This window comes from Liolophura sinensis, chromosome 1, assembly GCF_032854445.1.
Source record: "Liolophura sinensis isolate JHLJ2023 chromosome 1, CUHK_Ljap_v2, whole genome shotgun sequence".
Classification (NCBI taxonomy): Eukaryota; Metazoa; Mollusca; class Polyplacophora; order Chitonida; family Chitonidae; genus Liolophura; species Liolophura sinensis.
Window position 1 is genome coordinate 5,823,483 of NC_088295.1, and position 19,960 is coordinate 5,843,442.

The 19,960-nt window shown below is 42.7% G+C and overlaps 1 protein-coding gene across 1 annotated transcript; it reads left to right on the forward strand.

Moving 5' to 3' along the window:
• Nucleotides 1-1,977: 1,977 nt before the first annotated feature.
• Nucleotides 1,978-19,183, forward strand: LOC135461980 (rhodopsin, GQ-coupled-like). Its single transcript, XM_064739290.1, has 3 exons — nt 1,978-2,228; nt 9,890-10,023; nt 18,261-19,183. The coding sequence occupies exons 1-3, from the start codon at nt 1,978-1,980 to the stop codon at nt 19,181-19,183; spliced, it is 1,308 nt and encodes a 435-aa protein (XP_064595360.1).
• The last annotated feature ends 777 nt before the right edge of the window (nt 19,184-19,960 follow it).

The window sequence follows — 19,960 nt, forward strand, 5'->3', positions numbered from 1 at the left end:
AGTTCAGTTAACAGTTAGGTTAAAATTTCAGTATGACGTCAACTGACCTTGGGCGCCGTTCTTGTACGGCTGGCCAAAAACTGTTTGTGTACCAAGTATGAAATCTCTACGTGTTTTCGTTGAGGCGTAAGCGCCAGTTAACAGTTCAGTTTACAGTTCGGTTAACCATTCAGTATCACTTCACCTTAGGTCAGGCGGCTATACTGCCGTTTTGTAGGCCATGTACGTATGTAATTTTTTAAAATATATATGATCATTTTTAATGGGAAATTAATTAAACTGCGAACTGTTAACTGTGAACATCAAGCGAACTTTACACACGTGTTTAAGAGGCTTTAAATCAATCACTGACCGAAACACAATCATGTACACTTTTAAAGATAAGTTTGTTGTCTGCTAAAGATAGGTTGAGATCCATTTACTGAAGATATATAATTTGGCCAGAATGTGAGAAACACAGAGTAGTGGATACCGAGTGAGACAAATTGAGTCAGCGTTTCAAACATGAGCTCTCTATGAAGGGTAACTACAGATCATTCTTGGGCGAGGAAAGATGGCACGTTTGGATAGAAGCTGCTTGTATATAGAGGGGTGGGGGGGGGGGGTAAATTTCAGTCCTTAGTTGTTTTTGGAAGAAAATGATGAACTAAGTATGCATTTGAACTGATGTTGATAGTTCGAACAATACATTTAAAATATTTTTATTAGCTACTTGGGGAAGCAATTAACGTGGTAGGAAGCACAATGGTTTTCATACTGATTTCACTGTCGCCTAGAACATTCCTTTGGGGCCTCCGTGGCTCAGTTGGTTAGCGCGCTGGCGCAGCGTAATGACCCAGAAGCCTCTCACCAATGCGGTCGCTGTGAGTTCAAGTCCAGCTCATGCTGGCTTCCTCTCCGGCCGTAAGTGGGAAGGTCTGGCAGCAACCTGCGGATGGTTGTGGGTTTCCCCGGGCTATGCCCGGTTTTCTCCCACCATAATGCTGGCCGCCGTCGTATAAGTGAAACATTCTTGAGTACGGCGTAAAACACCTGTCAAATAAACAAAAATGAACAGAACCTACCTTTCGTCTTTCCATCATGATTGAAAGCTGTTGACTGCTTCTGTTTGTATGATTAGCTCTTTGATGGTTTTGTTACACGTCGTTTTGGAATTGGCCTTATAAATGGCACACGAATGTCTGTTTCGGCGCATAGATTAGAAGCCCCGCACCAATGCGTTCGCGATGAATTCAATTTCAGATCAGGATGTTTTCCTCTCCGGTCGTATGGGGGAAAGTCTTTCAGCAAATTGTGAATGGTCGTGGTTTTACTTATTTATTGTCTATATTTTCTACCTGCTCGCTTTTAAAAGGTCAGTTATGAATGAAACTTATTCATTGGATAACAAAATAGCCTTGCGTTTACATGTACGTCTAATTTGCGCCTTTCATTATAGTAATCAAGTGCCACACACGACTACACACGCACGCGCACCGAGGGCAATTTTGGATTTATCCTTTTCCATCTCCAAATCTGACTGAGGGACTAGTCTATTGATCTCTTCTGCTATCCTGAACAGCTCGCAGTACTGAAGGAAGTATTCACAGTTCCGCAGGATTCATTGGCCAGTTAACGATCGTTGTTATGTAGCTCGGCCTTTGATTGGCGTATCAGCAGCTCGTCTGTGGTGGGTAGGGCTTGTCGGGTTTCCTGTTCCTCATTCAGCCGTTCACTTTGTAGCAGATCTGGCGTACCTGAAGAGCGACAGCTTAGCCTAGTGGAGGCAGGGCAATGCTTAGCCCAGCGCATCAGACCGTTAATGAGGGCCGTCATTACTCGTGATACTGCTCGCATATGTTTACTTACTTTTACCTGTTCCATCTGTGAGGCTAGTCTGTGGTGTATGAAATGTCAGAAGCATTCGACAGTAAACTGTTCCATACTGGAATTACCACGACTTTTCCGGAAAATTAAAGAAATGGGCAACGTGCCGGAATGATGAACCCCGCGGACCAGGCCAACTCTAGCACGGGAAACTCATGTATTCAGTTGTCTTGTAGTGGGGATCAGCTTGTTTTCTCGGGCTGTCAGGACTACAAGGCTGACCACGCCCCCTTTTCACACCCTCACTGGGATCTCTTCCCTCGCCTCACCCACAAGGCTCATATCATATTTGGCGTGTTTGCCTTGGTCTTTGGAATAGCTGCAATATTAGGTAACCTTGCCGTAATATGGACGTTTTGCAGGTAAGTCAGATAAATCCAAGAATTTCTCGTAACCTTCAGGAGTACAAATCTAAAAGGATATTGCGTGGTTGGTTTGTCTATGTAAATTGAAAAGATTCCTGATTCATGGCTTACAAGTGGCTTTCTTGCCAAGTCCAAAACACTGTTGTCGCTGCTCTGGTTTTACTTGCAATGCTGTTTGCAGCTTTTATATTTCATATACCATGCAGTCACAGATGGGTTCATTCTTGTTGTTGTGTTTCCACGAGTAGTACAGTTTGCGAGTCTATTTTAGAGACTCACTTCTAAGGTTCGTGGTTGCACAAGAACTTTTTGTAGGAGATAATAGGCATATACATGGAATGTCATGTCTGTATCAGCGGACAGCAGATAGTGCTGATTGGTACGGAAGCCCATTTTTGTACGATGTACAAAGTGGCGAGGATGCGAGGTAGAGGATTTGAAGTGAAGTATCCTCACTGTCTTGTTATTTGTCGGACAATGTCCATGATAGTTAATATCCGTCGGGTCATGGTCGTTGGACTGAATTCCGGTTCATATCAAAGCTATGACCTACATTTCAGATTCTTTACTTGATAGTGGACCAGGATAACATGTAGTTTTGCTGGGTGCCACACAGCGATGGCAGAATGGTCCGCTTCATGAATAGGCTTCACTATGCCGAGTCTGAAACAAGTGGTGAAAAATTCATTTGTCCATTGGGCTCTGGTCCCAGATTCCATGTTATACATTTCCAGGAAACAAGGAGTTAATCTCTGATATCCGTGAACAGAAAACACGATAGGCTTACAACCCATTCATGTTAACATGTAAAACTGATTCATGTATGTCTGATTATGATCAGACTGAAATTAATTGTCAGCATTTAACACCACTCGTTTATCTAAACACCTTGATCGGAAAGTTCGTTCCAAATCGTGATCACAGTCGTATGATAGCAAACGTACATGGCACGAGCATCGGATATGATAAATGATAAACATCAAATTTATGCCGATTCACAGGCCAGAAAAACTTGTTCTAACAAACTGGATCAGTGATCTGTTATACTGTGTATAATAGCTGTTAAGATGAATATGTCATGATTTAAAATAAATACATAAATGTTGCTTGATAAACTACAATCGCTGTGTCAAGAGGAACATCTATAGTTTCATTGTTGTAGTTTTTTTGTAAATTTCATATGAATTTAATCAGAAACGCGAGATTTTTTAAATTGCCGTTGCTTTTTTCCCCTTTTTTTGTTGACAGCAGGATGTCGTGGTAAAATTAGTTCGGTGTTCAGTTGTGAATTGGATATGGTTATCTGTGAAAATTCATGCTACCAATCAAAATTTCTCCCTGATTGTGTGTAGAACGTGTGGGAAATGTTATATCATTGACATAGGTGCATTATGGGATAGTAGGGGATGTGGGCCAAGCACTGTTTGGGTCGGTGTCAGTAGGTGTGTACTGTTACTGGTTAGGAGGCGATGTCTGTACATCTTCAGCATTGTATGCCATTGACACGTTCCAGACTAATGCCGACAAACATTTTGGCATTAAAACCGGTCTGATGCAAAGAGACGCCGCAGTGATAAGATCGAAATAATTTTGAAAAAGACGTTGTAACATATAACAATCAGGCAAAGAGCCAAATACACCAAGTCCCACCAGACTCTTAATGAGTGCAGACTCCAGGTCTCGGTGCGCACAGAAAGATTTTTAGCTTCGTGGGTACGGGCAGTACATCAAAAAGTGGATGTTTGTATCCAGATTGGGCAAATTTTAACTCCAGCCGCCCTGTTTGAACCCAAACTTGCCACAGCACGGGAACCATACAGAGGAGCATATTTCTGGTGTAGCATTACATGATCGATGGTACTGACAAATTGTAAAAGTGTTTTTCTTGATGAATGCTGATTACACGTCGGTTGGTTATTACTGGGGAGGCTGATCATAATCATTGCCCATGTGTGTCAAACTTGTCTCTAGTAGTGGCAAGGATATCGCTTGTATGCATGAGTTTCCTCACTGGAAGAGTTTGTCTCCACAGGAAGTACGGTGTTCAGTGTAAGGTTATGGAACAAGACAGGGCTTGCTGCTCCGCATGACTGCTTCGCCTTACTGCTTCGCTTTTGCCACATTGCCTTACTGCTTTGCCTTGTTTCGCTTTGTTGCTTTGCTTTTACCTCTTGGCTGCTACACTGCTTAGCTAACGGTTTTTACCCGTGTTCAGTAAACGAATAATGATTTGGTAACTTCATCCCGTCGGCAGCACAGTATAACACAGTATAAAAAAGAACTCCAAAACAGAATTTTGCTATACCATTCAGAAAGCTACTGCAGATCAAAATAATCCTTTGGAAACCATAGCTGCATTTGCAATGCCTGTTTATATCAGAAAATAAGTAAAGAATCAGATCTATAAATCTATGCGCTGAAATCTGTAGACCTGCAGTTTAGCCAAACGATGACGTAGTGCCCTCTATTCAGAGCACTCTATTCAAAATACATTGTAGCTGTTAGAAAGTTATTGATTTTTTAGGTGTTTTTCCCCTTTTTGATTTATGTAGTAGCATCTGTCTTTTCTCTTGCCTCTTGTTTTCTCGTATATGCAGCTGAGAGGTGGGACCAGTGTGCTACTGTTGATGAAGATCCCATGCACTAAGTCGGTATTAAAGCCTCTCTTTTATTTTTTACGTAGATGTATCTGTGACATGTCGTGTGCAGATAATTGCTGACCGAAATGTTCTGCGCAGATAAATCGCCCACTGAAACGTCGTATGCAGGTAATTTAGTTACTAATTCATATGGTTACAGTTTTACGCCGTACTCAAGAATATTGTACGTATACGACGCTGTATGCAGATAAATTGCGTGCTTAAATGTCATGTACAGATAAATCACAGGCTGAAATGGTGTGTGCAGATAAATGGCTGGTTGAAATATCGTGTGCAGATAAATCGCTGCCTTTAATGCTGTGTACAGATAAATCGCAGGCCAAAATGTCATGAACAGATAAATGGCTGCCTTTAATGCTATGTGCAAATAAATCGCCGACCAAAATGTAACGTGCAGATAAACCGCTGCCTTTAATGCTGTTTGCAGATAAATCGCAGGCCAAAATGTCATGCACAGATAAATCGATACCTTTAATGCTATATGCAGATAAATCGCAGGCCAGACTGTCATGTACAAATAAAACGCAGGCTGAAATGTTGTGTGCAGAAAAATCGATGGCTGAAATATCGTGTGCAGATAAATCACAGGCCAAAATGTCATATGCAGATAAATCGATGTCTGAAATGCTATGTGCAGATAAATCGCAGGCTGAAATGCTATGTGCAGATAAATCGCAGGTTGAAATGCTATGTGCAGATAAATCGCTGTCTGAAATGCCATGTGCAGATAAATCGCAGGTTGAAATGCCATGTGCAGATAAATCGCAGGTTGAAATGGTGTGTACAGATAAATCGCAGGTCAATATGTCATGTGCAGATAAATCGCGGGCCAAAATGTCATGTACAGATAAATCGGTTACTAAGATGTCATGTGCCGATAAATCGCGATTCCAAAATGTCATGTGCAGATAAATCGCTGGCTGAATTGTCGTGTGCAGGTAAATCGCTGTATGAAATGCTGTGTACAGATAACTTGCAGGCCAAAATGTCATGTACAGATAAATCGGTTACTAAGATGTCATGTGCCGATAAATCGCGATTCCAAAATGTCATGTGCAGATAAACCGCTGGCTGAAATGTCATGTGCAGATAAATCGCTCGCTGAATTGTCGTGTGTAGGTAAATCGCTGTCTGAAATTCTGTGTTGATGTAAATGAGAGGTCAAAATGTCATGTACAGATAAATCGCTGGCTAAAATGTTGTGTGCAGATAAATCGCTGACTGAATTGTCACGTGCAGGTAAATCGCTGTCTCAAATTATGTGTGCAGATAAATCGCTGGACAAAATGTCATGTGCAGATAAATCGCTGGCTGATATGTTGTGTACAGATAAATTGCTGTCTGAAATGCTGTGTGCAGAGAAATCGCTGGCTGAATTGTCGTGTGCTTGTACTCCCTGACAGATGTTTTCAGCCTCGTAAACCCGGCTGGTGTTTGGGTACGGCTAATGGTTTTCCTGAATAAACTCATGTGTGGATACATGATACTGTCAGCATGTCAAATGTAACTAAGCTGTTGATGGCAACTAATTACACCATGCGTGCTTTTCACACGATGAAAAACCATACCTACTCATTCTTTAAGGAATGTGGTTGTTAAAGACTCCTTGCGTTTTCAACCTTGGTTATTATACCTGGGATTATGCTACATTTTAATTAACAAAGATTCGTGGATATATTGTATCCTCAGCCTTCACCAGCAGCCTGAGAAACAGGCAATTACATTCTCAAAAATAGTTTATCATTTGTTTTCGCTAATTGTAAAGGCAATGTATTTTCGACCAGTGTAAGAAGGTTAAGGGTATTCTATGTACCTGTCTGAGATTGGTAGTTTATCAAAAGGATTGCACTAGTCAGCTATCATGGCGGACTTTCCTAGACTCACTGAGTCAGATAAGATCTATCGATGAACCCCTCTCTTGTTCTCCTCCTTCTCAAAACAAGCATCATTACGTGCTTCTCTCACCAAGCGTGCGTGCCGTTTTCTGACAGCTTTGCTTCGAAGCAATCGTATTCATACACGCTGAATCGCATGACTGTCTTGCAGGCTGATAGGAGTTAAAACGGGCTAGTGTTGGAGACGATAAACTGTAGCCTCTACCTCCGGCTCACGCGATCTCAGATCTGTCCGTTGAGTGAGTGAGTGCTTGGGGTTTAACGTCGTACTCAACAATTTTTCAGTCATATGACGACGAAGGAATCTTTAGGGTGCATGTACGTGTAACGTGCCTCCTTGTAGCAGGACGGATTTCCACCGCTCTTTTATTTAGTGCTGCTTCACTGAGACGACTTACCGAAGGCAAGTAAGCTGCCCCGCCCGAGCCATTATACTGATATGGGTCAACCAGTCATTGCACTATCCCCTTCATGCTGAACGCCAAGCGAGGAAGTTACAACTTCCTCTTTTAAAGTCTTAGGTGTGACTCGATCATGGATTGATCCTGGATCTACCGGCCCCGAAGCGGTCTGTCCGTTGATATTTTCTCGCTGCTAAGTTGATTGAAATAACGCTGCATTGCCTCAAAGGGCAAATTTGGTTATAATGACATCTATAAAGGCCTCGCTGGCTCGTTCAGCAAAAGCGTCACTCTCTGTGGTAGATCGGTAAATTAAAAGTATACAAGAGTGCTCAACTCCAGCTCATACTTCATTGGCTATGACTTTATGTTAGGAACTGTGTCACGAACCTGGTAGTAGTTTTCCAAAACACCGGGATGACATGACACCCCATCTAGTCTTGACAAATACCTGATCTGACACTGAGTCGAGTACCTCATTGATTTATTTCTTTATGTGTATTTGTTGGGTATTTAACACAGGAATTTTTCATATACACGATAAGCGATCAGGTTAATGTATGGAAGAAATCGGATTACCTAGAGTAAACCAACTGTCTAGGTACGTGACATACCTTGTGCCTTAAAACAAAAGCCGAAACTGCAACAGATGGATTCAAACACGAGACTCAGAAAGCCAGTACTTTAACTATTTGAGCCGGCGAGACCCTAAAATGGTCCTGATAATATACTGTAGAGCTCAACGCTATAAATATCCAGGAGATATTTAGCCATTGTCAGAACATAGCTGTGAAGCCAGTATTGTTACATACTTGTAGTCATTGTCACTGAAACCCCATAGATACTTTGATGAAGACAGCACAGTTCTTTGAAATATATTATTATTGTAATGAAGACTGATCTAGTACTGTTAAGAAACGTTCTGATTCTGGAATGAAGTCAGTAGGCCTATTGTTCAAATGGGTAACCATAGTCACATATAGACCGCTGTGACATTGTAGTCACTGCTGATGCAAGTTTGTGACCATTATCAGAAAGATGGCTATGACGTTGATGTAAAGTTGAGAATATTGCAAACTTGTAACTATTGCAAGAACAACCTTTCTTTTACTAGGTAAAAAAAATGATTTAGTATTAATTTGTAGCTTGTTCGCCCTGGTCATCAATGAAATTAACTTGTAAGACATAAGATGAGTGATATTTATAGAGTATATAGGGATAAATATAATTTGCAACATATCATGGTATCGATTAGTTTCTAAGTAAATTCAGCTTGAAAGACTCTTGCCTGATTGCTAAACAACTGTCATTTAACGTATAAATAGCGACGGTCAAGGTAAAGATGCAAATCAATAATTAAATGCAGCCGGGAACATGATGTCAGTATACTGGACAGGAAAATGATCTCAAGATCATAGTTTCCATGCACCAGTAACATTTAAATTCAGTTAAAATAGATTAGTGCAGATGTACCCAGCCTAATCCGCCCAGGAAAGTACCATTGCAATCTGCGCAGTGATGTTCACTCTATATAATGGTGTAGTCGGGTTAATGGAAAAGGCATATCATGAGGTCTGCTGCCACTCACAAACTGTACTTTCCCCAAAACTGCCACTGGCTTTGGTAACTGGAATAAAGCCATGTTGAGCAAACAATATTTCTTATTTATCTGTTCAAGACAGATTTGTGACAAGAGATTACATTAGATGTAGGTCAGACTCTCACTGGCTCAATCATGTAAGGTGTTTGTCATCGATGCGGCTCAAAAACTCTTAAACTGTAAGATCTAATGGTACCTGGCAAAGTGCTACGATTTAATCCGGGCGATGCACAGTTCCCCCAGACATATATTTATACATAGGAATTATAAAATATTCATGTATCTTACTATATGTATCTGGTATCCTGGCCCTGGTTTACTATTTACACAACGCCATGAATTTGGAAATGGCTCAGACTTAAACGGGTTTAGTCCACGTTGGTTGATTTAGGTAAAATTTTGTGATTGCAAACTTTAAAAATTTTCATTTTATAATGATTACCTAGATTATAAGATCTAGGTAATGACAGTAAAGTTTTATAGAAGAAATATTTCTTATCTATAGAATTTACGTACCACAGCTATCATTCTCATCATTATCTTTATGTTTCTTATCTTTCCCCAGACACCCGAATTTGCTTACCACAGCCAACATTCTCGTCACTAACTTGGTGTTTTTTATCTCTCCCTAGACACCGGAGTTTGCGAACCACAGCTAATATCCTCACCAGTAACCCGGTGTTTCTTATCTCTCCCCGGACACCGGAGTTTGCGGATCACAGCTAACATTCTCGTCACTAATTTGGTGTTTCTTATCTCTCCCCGACACCGGAGTTTGCGGACCACAGCTAACATTTTGGTCACTAATTTGGTGTTTTTTAATCTCTCCTTAGACGCCGGAGTTTGCGGATCACAGCTAACATTCTCGTCACTAATTTGGTGTTTCTTATCTCTCCCTAGACACCGGAGTTTGCGGATCACAGCAAACATTCTCGTCACTAATTTGGTGTTTCTTATCTCTCCTCAAACACCGAAGTTTGCGGAACCACAGCTGACACTCTCGTCACCAACTTGGTGTTTCTTATCTCTCCCCAGGCACCGAAGTTTGCGGACCGCAGCCAACATTCTCGTCACTAATTTGGTGTTTCTTATCTTTCCCCAGACACCGGAGTTTGCGGACCACAGCCAACATTCTCATTATTAACCTGGCAGTAGCCGACTTAGTGATGGCCATCCTGGTGGTCTTCATGCACTCAATCTCGGCGTTGACTGGCCGTTGGCTCTTCGGAGGAACAGGTGAGTTTAGGCTGAGGCAACTCAGTTCAGTTCTGTGGCCCCTTCAACTTTTACTTATATCTTGATACAAAAGACCAGATGCCCTCACTTGATGGAGAATTGACCGTCTCTCTTACCTCATACACGCTTTTCCACATCTCAGTTGTAGTTAAAACCCTGATACGTGTGTGTGATTTCCCCAAATCACACTTAACTTCAATGATAGAATCGTGACAAACTTAGCAGCGTGTTGTGAAGATGGTATCCCTGGTTAATATCTATGTTACACCTTGCTTAGTCGATGAGAACTTTTCTAGAAATTCAGCGAACCGCTTTCACTGTTGTTTTTTTAAAGCAGTAACATAGCGCGTTTGCTAGCCTAATTTCGACGTATCATTGAACGATATTAGTCGACTTCCGTTGTATTCTCACTAGAGCCACGGTGCTCCTCCCTCCTCTCGGCGCTTAGGCTGTGTGATGAAGTCACTCCTCTGTGTTTAGCTGTGTGATACCCTGTGTGATGAGATCACTCCTCTGTGTTTAGCTCTATGATAGCCCGTGTGATGAGATCACTCCTCTGTGTTTAGCTGTATGATAGCCTGTGTGATGAGATCACTCCTCTGTGTTTAACTGTATGATAGCCTGTGTGATGAGGTCACTCCTCTGTGTTTAACTGTATGATAGCCTGTGTGATGAGGTAACTCCTCTGTGTTTAGCTGTATGATAGCCTGTGTGATGAGACCACTCCTCTGTGTTTAGCCGTATGATAGCCTGTGTGATGAGATCACTCCTCTGTGTTTAGCTGTATGATAGCCTGTGTGATGAGACCACTCCTCTGTGTTTAGCTGTGTTTAGCTGTATGATAGCCTGTGTGATGAGACCACTCCTCTGTGTTTAGCTGTATGATAGCCTGTGTGATGAGGTCACTCCTCTGTGTTTAGCTGTATGATAGCCTATGTGATGAGACCACTCCTCTGTGTTTAGCCGTATGATAACCTGTGTGATGAGGTCACTCCTCTGTGTTTAGCTGTATGATAGCCTATGTGATGAGATCACTCCTCTGTGTTTAGCTGTATGATAGCCTGTGTGATGAGATCACTCCTCTGTGTTTAGCCGTCTGATAACCTGTGTGATGAGGTCACTCCTCTGTGTTTAGCTCTATGATAGCCTGTGTTCTGTGGCCTCTCCCGCCCCCACCTGTGTTTAGCTGTATGATAGCCTTTGTGATGAGGTCACTTCTCTGTGTTTAGCTGTGTGATAGCCTGTGTGATGAGAACACTCCTCTGTGTTTAGCTCTATGATAGCCTGTGTTCTGTGGCCTCTGCCGCCCCCACCTGTGTTTAGCTGTATGATAGTCTGTGTGATGAGGTCACTCCTCTGTGTTTAGCTGTGTGATAGCCTGTGTGATGAGAACTCTCCTCTGTGTTTAGCTGTATGATAGCCTGTGTGATGAGGTCACGCCTCTGTGTTTAGCTCTATGGTAGTCTATGTGATGAGATCACTCCTATGTGTTTAGCTGTATGATAGCCTGTGTGATGAGATCACTCCTCTGTGTTTAGCTCTATGATAGCCTGTGTTCTGTGGCCTCTCCCGCGCCCACCTGTGTTTAGCTGTATGATAGCCTGTGTGATGAGGTCACTCCTCTGTGTTTAGCTGTGTGATAGCCTGTGTTCTGTGGACTCCCCCCCCCCCCACCTGTGTTTCGCTGTATGATAGCCTGTGTTCTATGGTATTTTGTCAGTGTTTTGGTCGTACTATAGTCTGTGTTCTCTTGTCCCCTCTCGGTTTCTTGTCTGTATGATAGCCTGTGTAGTGTGGTCTCCTTTCAGTGCTTTGGTGGTATAATAGCCTATGTTCTGTGGTTTCTTCTTAGTGTTTTGGCAGTAGAAGAGCTTGTGTTTTGTGGTCTCCTCTCTGTGCGTTGAGTGTGTGGTATCCTGATGTATGTGGCCTTCCCTCTGTGTTTGGCTGTTTTATGACCTGTGTTCTGTGTTCTCCTCTCATCATTTTGGCAGCATAATCACTTGCTGGTATGATAGCAAGCTATCCTACTATGCTATGTATGATAGCCTATGTTCTGTGGTTTCCTCTTAGTGTTTTGGCAGTAAGATAGCCTGTGTGCTGTGTTCTCTTCTCAGACCTTTGACAGTAGGATAGCCTGTGTACTGTGTTCTCTTCTCTGACCTTTGGCATTAGGATAGTCTGTGTTCTGTGATCTCTTCTCTGACCTTTGGCGGTAGGATAGCCTGTGTTCTATGCCCTCTTCTCTGACCTTTGGCAGTAGGATAGCCTGTGTTCTGTGATCTCTTCTCTGACCTTTGGCGGTAGGATAGCCTGTGTGCTGTGTTCTCTTCTCTGACCTTTGGCATTAGGATAGCCTGTGTATTGTGATCTCTTCTCTGACCTTTGGCGGTAGGATAGCCTGTGTTCTATGCCCTCTTCTCTGACCTTTGGCAGTAGGATAGCCTGTGTTCTATGTTCTCTTCTCTGACCTTTGGCAGTAAGATAGCCTGTGTTCTGTGATCTCTTCTCGGAGCTTTGGTCTGTGTTCTGTGTTCTCCTCTCATCATTTTGGCAGCATAATGACTTGGTGGTATGTTAGCCTTTGTTCTGTGGTTCCTTCCTAGCGTTTTGGCAGTAGGATAGCTTGTGTTCTGTGTTCTCCTCTTCATTGTTTTAGCAGCATGATATTCTATGTTCTGTATTCTCCTCTCATAATTTTAGCATAATAATTGATAGATTGTGTGCTGAAGTCGCTCCTCTGTTTAGCTGTATGATAAGCTGTGTTCTGTAGCCTCACTCTCCCTCCCCCACCTGTTTTTCGCTGTTTTATAGCTTGTGCTTTGTGGTCTCCTCTCATCATGTGACGGAATGTGTTCTGTGGTCTGTTCTCTGTGTCTGGTTGTTTGACAGACTGTGTTCTGTGGTCTCTTGTCATCATTTTAGCAGCATGTTCTCTGTGGTCTGTTCTCTGTGTTTGGCTGTTTGATAGCCTGTGCTTTCCTCCCATGATTTTAGCAGCATTCTAGCCTGTGCTCTGTGGTCTCCTATCAACACTTTGGCAACATGATAGACTGTGTTCTGTGGTCTCTCCTCAGTGTTGTGGCAACATGGTAGCCTGTGCTTTGTGGTCTCCTGTCCGTGTTTTTGGCAGCTTAATAGACTGTGCTTTGTGGTCTCCTGTTTGTGTTTTTGGCAGCTTAATACTCTGTGGTTTGTGGTCCCTTCTCATCATTTTTGCAGGATGATAACCTGTGCTATGTGGTCTTCTCTCGTCATTTTGGCATCATGACAGACTGTGTTCTGTGGTCTCCTCTCATCATTTTAGAAGCATGAGAGATTGTGTGGTTCTCCAGTCTCCTCTCAGTGCCTTGGCGGTATGATAGCCTGTGGTCTGTCGTCTTTTGTCAGTATTTTGGCTGTATGATAACCTATGTTGTTCGGGCTCTTGTCAGTGTTTTGGCTGTATGAAAACTTGTGTTCTGTCATCTCCTTGTGCTTTGACTGTATGATAGCCTGTGTTGTGTGGTCTGCCCTTGGTGTTTGGCTATTTGATATGTGTTCGATGGTCTCTTGTCATCATTTTAGCCGCATGTGTTCTGTGGTCTCTTCTCTGTGTTTGGCTGTATGATAGCATGTGATGTTCGGTCTCTTGTCAGTGTTTTGGCGGTATGATAGCCTGTGGTCTGTCGTCTTTTGTCAGTATTTTGGCTGTATGATAACCTATGTTGTTCGGGCTCTTGTCAGTGTTTTGGCTGTATGAAAACTTGTGTTCTGTCATCTCTTCTGTGTGCTTTGGCTGTATGATAGCCTGTGCTCTGTGGTCTGCCCTCGGTGTTTGGCTGTTTGATATGTGTTCGGTGGTCTCTTTTCATCATTTTAGCAGCATGTGTTCTGTGGTCTCTTCTTTGTGTTTGGCTGTTTGATAGCCTGCGTTTTCCTCCCATGATTTTAGCAGCATTCTAGCCTGAGCTCTGTGGTCTCCCCTCGGTGTTTTGGCAACATGATAAACTGTGTTCTGTGGTCTCCTCTCAGTGTCGTTGCAGCATGATAGCCTGTGGTCTGTGTTTTCCTGTCGGTGTTTTGGCTGCTTAATAGACAGGGTTTTGTGGTCCCTTCTCATCATATTGACAGGATGATATCCTGTGGTCTGTGGTCTCCCCTCATCATTTTAGCAACATGATAGACTGTGTGATGTGGTCTCCTCTCAGTGTTGTGGCAACATGATAGCCTATGGTCTGTGTTTTCCCGTCGGTGTTTTGGCAGCTTAATAAACAGTGTTTTGTGGTCCCTTCTCATCATTTTGGCTGGATGATATCCTTGGTGTTTTGGCAACATGATAGATTGTGCTCTGTGGTCTCTCCTTTGTGTTTTGGCAGCATGATAGCCTGTGCTCTGTGGTCTCTCCTCTGTGTTTTGGCAGCATGATAGACTGTACTCTGTGGTCTCCCCTTTGTGTTTTGGCAGCATGGTAGCATGTGCTTTGTGGTCTCCCCTCTGTGTTTTGGCAGCATGATAGACTGCGCTCTGTGGTCTCCCCTCTGTGTATTGTCAGCATGATAGCCTGTGCTCTGTGGTCTCCCCTCTGTGTTTGGCTGTATGATAGCCTGTGCTCTGTGGTCTCCCCTCTGTGTATGGCTGTATGCTAGCAGCCAGCTGAAGTCAGCCACTAGTTACCTATTCCCGGTTCCTTATTCTAAAACAGGTGAGGCTCCAGAGGATGCACTCGCATGTCGACCATTCACTTATGGAACAGTAAAAGCCGTCTGCCCATTTCCGCTTGACAGCCATCTTTTCATAGAAGCAAAGTTAAATATACAATATTGTTCACCGGTTACACCAGTCAATTAGTTTCAGAAATGACTGAGAATTATGTCCAAAAGTATAGCTTAAAGCGGTCTAATATGATCTTAATATACAGACTGTAAATGGCTCTGATGTCACAATCACAATTTCTGAAACTTTCAAAAGACATTTTGCACTTGAGGCTTTTAACATGTCAGTGCTACGCTTAGTCATCTTGTTCATATTTTTTTCTCCTACGGTAATGCTTGTCAACGTCTAATGAGTGAAATATTCTTGAGTAATTCAATAAAATCCTGTCCATGTAGACCCCGAGAAGATCCTCATATACAGAAAATGCCGGAAGTAGTTCCTTTTGTGCGACTCTAAATGGCTATTAAATCTGTTCTAAGGCCCTATGTCGTCCACACCAATCCAATGTAAGATCAATAAAATCTTCCTTGTTCTACAAAGACCCCTAAATGATCAAGTAAAACAGTAAAACATTAACGTCGCACATGTGTAATGAAAATAGCTCTGGTGACAAAACTTCCATTTGTGCCGCTTCGGAAAGACACCAGAAGGATTCAATAATACACGAATTTTATTGGGTAAAAATAGGTTTTTCATGTTCTCCATGACCCTTAATTACGGCCACCCATCTTTATCGTCTTATCCGTACCTGTGGAGATATGTTTGTGTAACTCCATTAATTTCAGTTGTGCCGCTCTCAATGGCTACTAAATCGGTTCAAAAGTCCTGTGTCGTGGACACCAGTCCAACTTAAGGCCAATAAAATGGGATCTTTCTGTCTGTATAGACCCCCAAATCACAGTAACAACAAAAGATTGAACTCAATGAAAATGGTTCTTGTGACAAAACCGCCTTTTGTGTCGCTCTGGAAAGACATTGTGCAAATTTTCAGTGGATAAATATGGGGCCTTCATGTCAAATGGCTATTAAATGTGTTTAAAGTTCCTCTGTCGTGCACACAAGACCAAACAGGTGCCAATAAAATGGGATCTTCCTATCTGTGAAGATCCAGAAGTTACATACATCAAAAGGATAACGTCTAATATGTGTAATGTAAATGGTTCTTGTGACAAAACCGCCATTTGTGCCGCTCTGGAAAGACCTTGTGCACTTAGAAGGTTCAATATGTGGAAGTTTTATACAGTTTTCATAGGGTAAATTTGGTCTTCTTGTTCTCTATGACCCTTACTAGGGAAACCCATAATGATCGACATATCCATCCTTGTGAAGAAATGGCTATGGAATCGCATTAGTTTCTTTTGTGCCGCACATTTTCTTTCTAAGGTGGCACAAATGGCGCTTTTGTAACCAGAGCCATTTACATTTTACATAATAGACGTGAATTTTTACTGTATATCTGGATTATTTTGGGGTGTGTACACACAGGAAAGCCCCGGTTTATTGACGTAATCTTGATCTGGAGTGCACCACAGAGGACCTTTGAAGAGAACTGATAGCGCTCTAAACTGGCACAAAAAACTAATGTGATTCCAAAGCGATTTATTTACAGTAATTTATAGGACCATAAAGGTGAGTAGCCCTAATCAAGGGTCATTGAGAACAGGAAAATCCCGTATTTACCCAATAAAATCTGGATGGATCGTGCATATATTGAATATTTTTGGTACAAAATGTCTTTCTAGGGTGGCACAAATTGCTGTTTTGTCACCAGAACCATTTAAATTGTACATATTAGACTAGATTCTTTTGCAGTAAATATGGATCAATTTGGGGTCTATAAGGGCAAGGAGACCCCATTTTATTGCCCTCAAGCTGGACAGGACCTTTGAAGAGATCTAATAGCACTTTAGAGCAGCACAAAAGAAACCAATGTGACTATAGCTGTTTCTTCAAAGGTATGCATAGAACGATCAGGAAGGGAGGCCCTATTTAAGGCTCACAGACAACATGAAGACGCCATATTTACCTAATATTAATTGGAAAGAATGTCATATATTGAACCTTTTTGGAGTCTATGTTCTCCTAGAGCGTCACAAATATTGCTTTTGCCGACCAGAACCATACACATTGCAGATATTAGACATTAAGGCTTTACTGTGTATCTGGGTCATTTTGGGGTCTATTCAGACAGGAATTAGACAGGACCTAACCTTTAACTGGCATGCACCGCAGAGAACTTCTGAAGAGATTTACTAGCACATTAGAGCAGCCTAAAGAATCTTATGTGATTCTAACTCCATTTCTCCAGAGGTATTCATAGCACGATCAAAATGGACCGCATTAATTGGGGATTATAAAGAACATGAAGACCTCATAGTTACCCAATTAAAGCTGGATAGATCGTTCATTCTTTCAATCTTTCTGGTACACAGGGTCTTTCTGGAGCGGCATAAAGGGCGGTTTTGTCACCAGACTTATTTAAATAATACTTATTAGATTTTAAAGTTTTACTCTATATCTAGGTCATTTTGGGGTCTATTTAGACAGGAATACCTTATTTTATTGATGTGAACTTGGCTAGTGTGCTCGAAAGAAACCAGTGCCACTCCATACCGATTTCTTCACAGGATCGAGATGGGTGACCCTAATTGGGCCTCACAGAGAACATGACGACCCAATATATTTACCCACTAAATCTGGATGCAAGGCTCACATATTTAACCTCTCAGGACATATTTCTAGAGCAGCACAAATGCTGGTCCTGTCACCAGTGTCATTTACATTATACTATTATAATCAAATCCTTTGCTGTATATGTGGGACAAATACACAAACAGACAAACAGAGGTACGGGCGGTCCAACTGACTGACAGACAGATAGATGGATGGAACAAGGTTGAATGGGGTGACTTATTCCACTCCACAAAATGTGTACAGAAGTATAACGAACATGTTTTCAAATCCTTTGCTGTATATGTGGGACAAATACACAAACATACAAACAGAGGTACGGGCGGTCCAACTGACTGACAGACAGATAGATGGATGGAACAAGGTTGAATGGGGTGACTTGTACCACTCCACAAAATGTGTACAGAAGTATAACGAACATGTTCTGAATAAACAAATATGTAGCAGTAAGCCATGGTCCAGTTCTGGAGCCCCGGCTACAATAAGGAATCGGGAATAAGTAACCAGTCGTAAACTTCCGCTTCATTATGCTTGCCTGTGTTGTGTGGTTTTCTCACACCATTTTAGGAGCATGATGGCCTCTGTTCTGTGATCTCCTCTCAAAATTTTGGCAGTGTGACAGCCTGTGCTCTGTGGTCGCCTCTCAGTGTTTTGGCAGAATGGACAGTCAGAAAAAATCTTCGTAACGTCAGACACACTGAGACGTGTTCAAAATCATAAAAATCATTCGTAAAACCTAAATATGGATCACAGACGTTTTTCAAAATAGCTTTAAGGCTTAAAGTTTGTTTAAAAGATGCTGAAAAATTTTTCTGACTGTTTCTCGATAATTTTCCGGTTTCTGCCCACAGGTTGTATGGTGTACGCTGCCAGCTGCGCGCTGGCTGCATTTGTATCAATATCCTCTATGACAGTAATAGCCTTGGAGCGCCATTTGGTGATCACACAGAAGTACGCCCTCACGCACATCCTCACGAAAACAAAGGCTATTCGCTGGTGTATTGGAACCTGGTTGTACTCCATCTTCCTCTCCTGCAGTCCGTTTTTCGGCTGGGGTCGCTATATTCCGGAAGGAGTGGAGACATCCTGTACATTCGATTTTTTTTCACGTGACTGGAACAATCTCAGCTTTGTGTTAACCATATCTGCTTTTGGATTTGCCATTCCTTTATGTATAATATGTGTTTGTTACATGGGTATTTTGATCGCCATTACGAATCACGAGACGGAGATTCGCAAAACGGGCGTGGCCCTCTGTATAAGTGAGGTTCGCCGAGCTTCCCAAATGAGAGGTACAAAAACAGATGTTCGGACAGCAAAGATTATCTTCTCTACAGTCACATTGTTTTGTCTTAGCTGGATGCCTTACAGTATTATTGCTTTTATTGGTTCGTTTGGTAACGCCTGTTTTGTGACGCCTCTTGTCTCCGCCATTCCTGGCATGATTGCCAAGGCGACTACTATGTTGAACCCTCTGGTGTATGCCCTGTGCCACCAGCGGTACAAGAGGAAAATGAAACAGTTGTTTAGGTGCTACAGCAACCGTTCATCGATTCGGAGACAGTCTGTCATTGGTATGGACCAGAGGGGCTCTTCCATAAATGCCAGCGAGTCTAAGGACTTGTGTAAACGGATCAAAACCAGATTGTCTTTCCGGTCCTGGGACAGCCGTAAAAGCTCCCAAATCATCCAAGCTGGAACGCCCACACTCCTCAGAAGCCAACGTTGGATTCGACCTCACAACTTCACCAGTCACGGGGATAATAATGTTTGAAAAATTCGGTCAGCTGATTGTGCGAAGAATTTGCTTTTCTATGAACCAAGTCCGAAACATTGGTTAAGCCAAAGTGTTCTGCTGGAATCAGCAACAGTATGGCATCGCGGTGACTCTCACCACTTTGGCGCGACGTTTATCTCGCATCGTGATCACGTTCATCTCCCATCGTGATGAAGCCCACCGCTCATTGGGGTGACGCTCATCTCGCATCGTGATGATGCTCACCGCTCTTTGAGGTGACGCTCATCTAGCATCGTGATGCTCATCTCACATGGTGATGACGCTCATCTCACATCGTGGTGACGCTCATCTTGCATCGTGGTGACGCTCATCTTGCATCGTGGTGACTCTCATCTCGCATCGTGGTGACCCTCATCTCGCATCGTGTTGACGCTCATTTCTCACCGTTGTGACGTTCATCTCACATTGTGGTGACTCTCATCTCACATCGTGGTGACTCTCATCTCACATCGTGGTGACGCTCATCTCACATCGTGGTGACGCTCATCTCACATCGTGGTGACGCTCACCTGACATCGTGGTGACGCTCATCTTGCATCGTGGTGACGCTCATCTCGCATCGTGTTGACGCTCATTTCTCACCGTTGTGACGTTCATCTCACATCGTTGTGACTCTCATCTCACATCGTGGTGACTCTCATCTCACATCGTGGTGACGCTCATCTCACATCGTGGTGACTCTCATCTCACTCGTGGTGACGCTCACCTCACGTCGTGGTGACGCTCATCTCGCATCGTGGTGACGCTTATCTC

Bases quoted from the DNA above. Each gene is read 5' to 3' on its own strand.
- LOC135461980 (XM_064739290.1), top strand. From the start codon at position 1,978: ATGATGAACCCCGCGGACCAGGCCAACTCTAGCACGGGAAACTCATGT. The intron at 2,229-9,889 runs GTAAGTCAGATA...ATCTTTCCCCAG, and splicing joins GTAATATGGACGTTTTGCAG to ACACCGGAGTTTGCGGACCA. The intron at 10,024-18,260 runs GTGAGTTTAGGC...TTCTGCCCACAG, and splicing joins TTGGCTCTTCGGAGGAACAG to GTTGTATGGTGTACGCTGCC.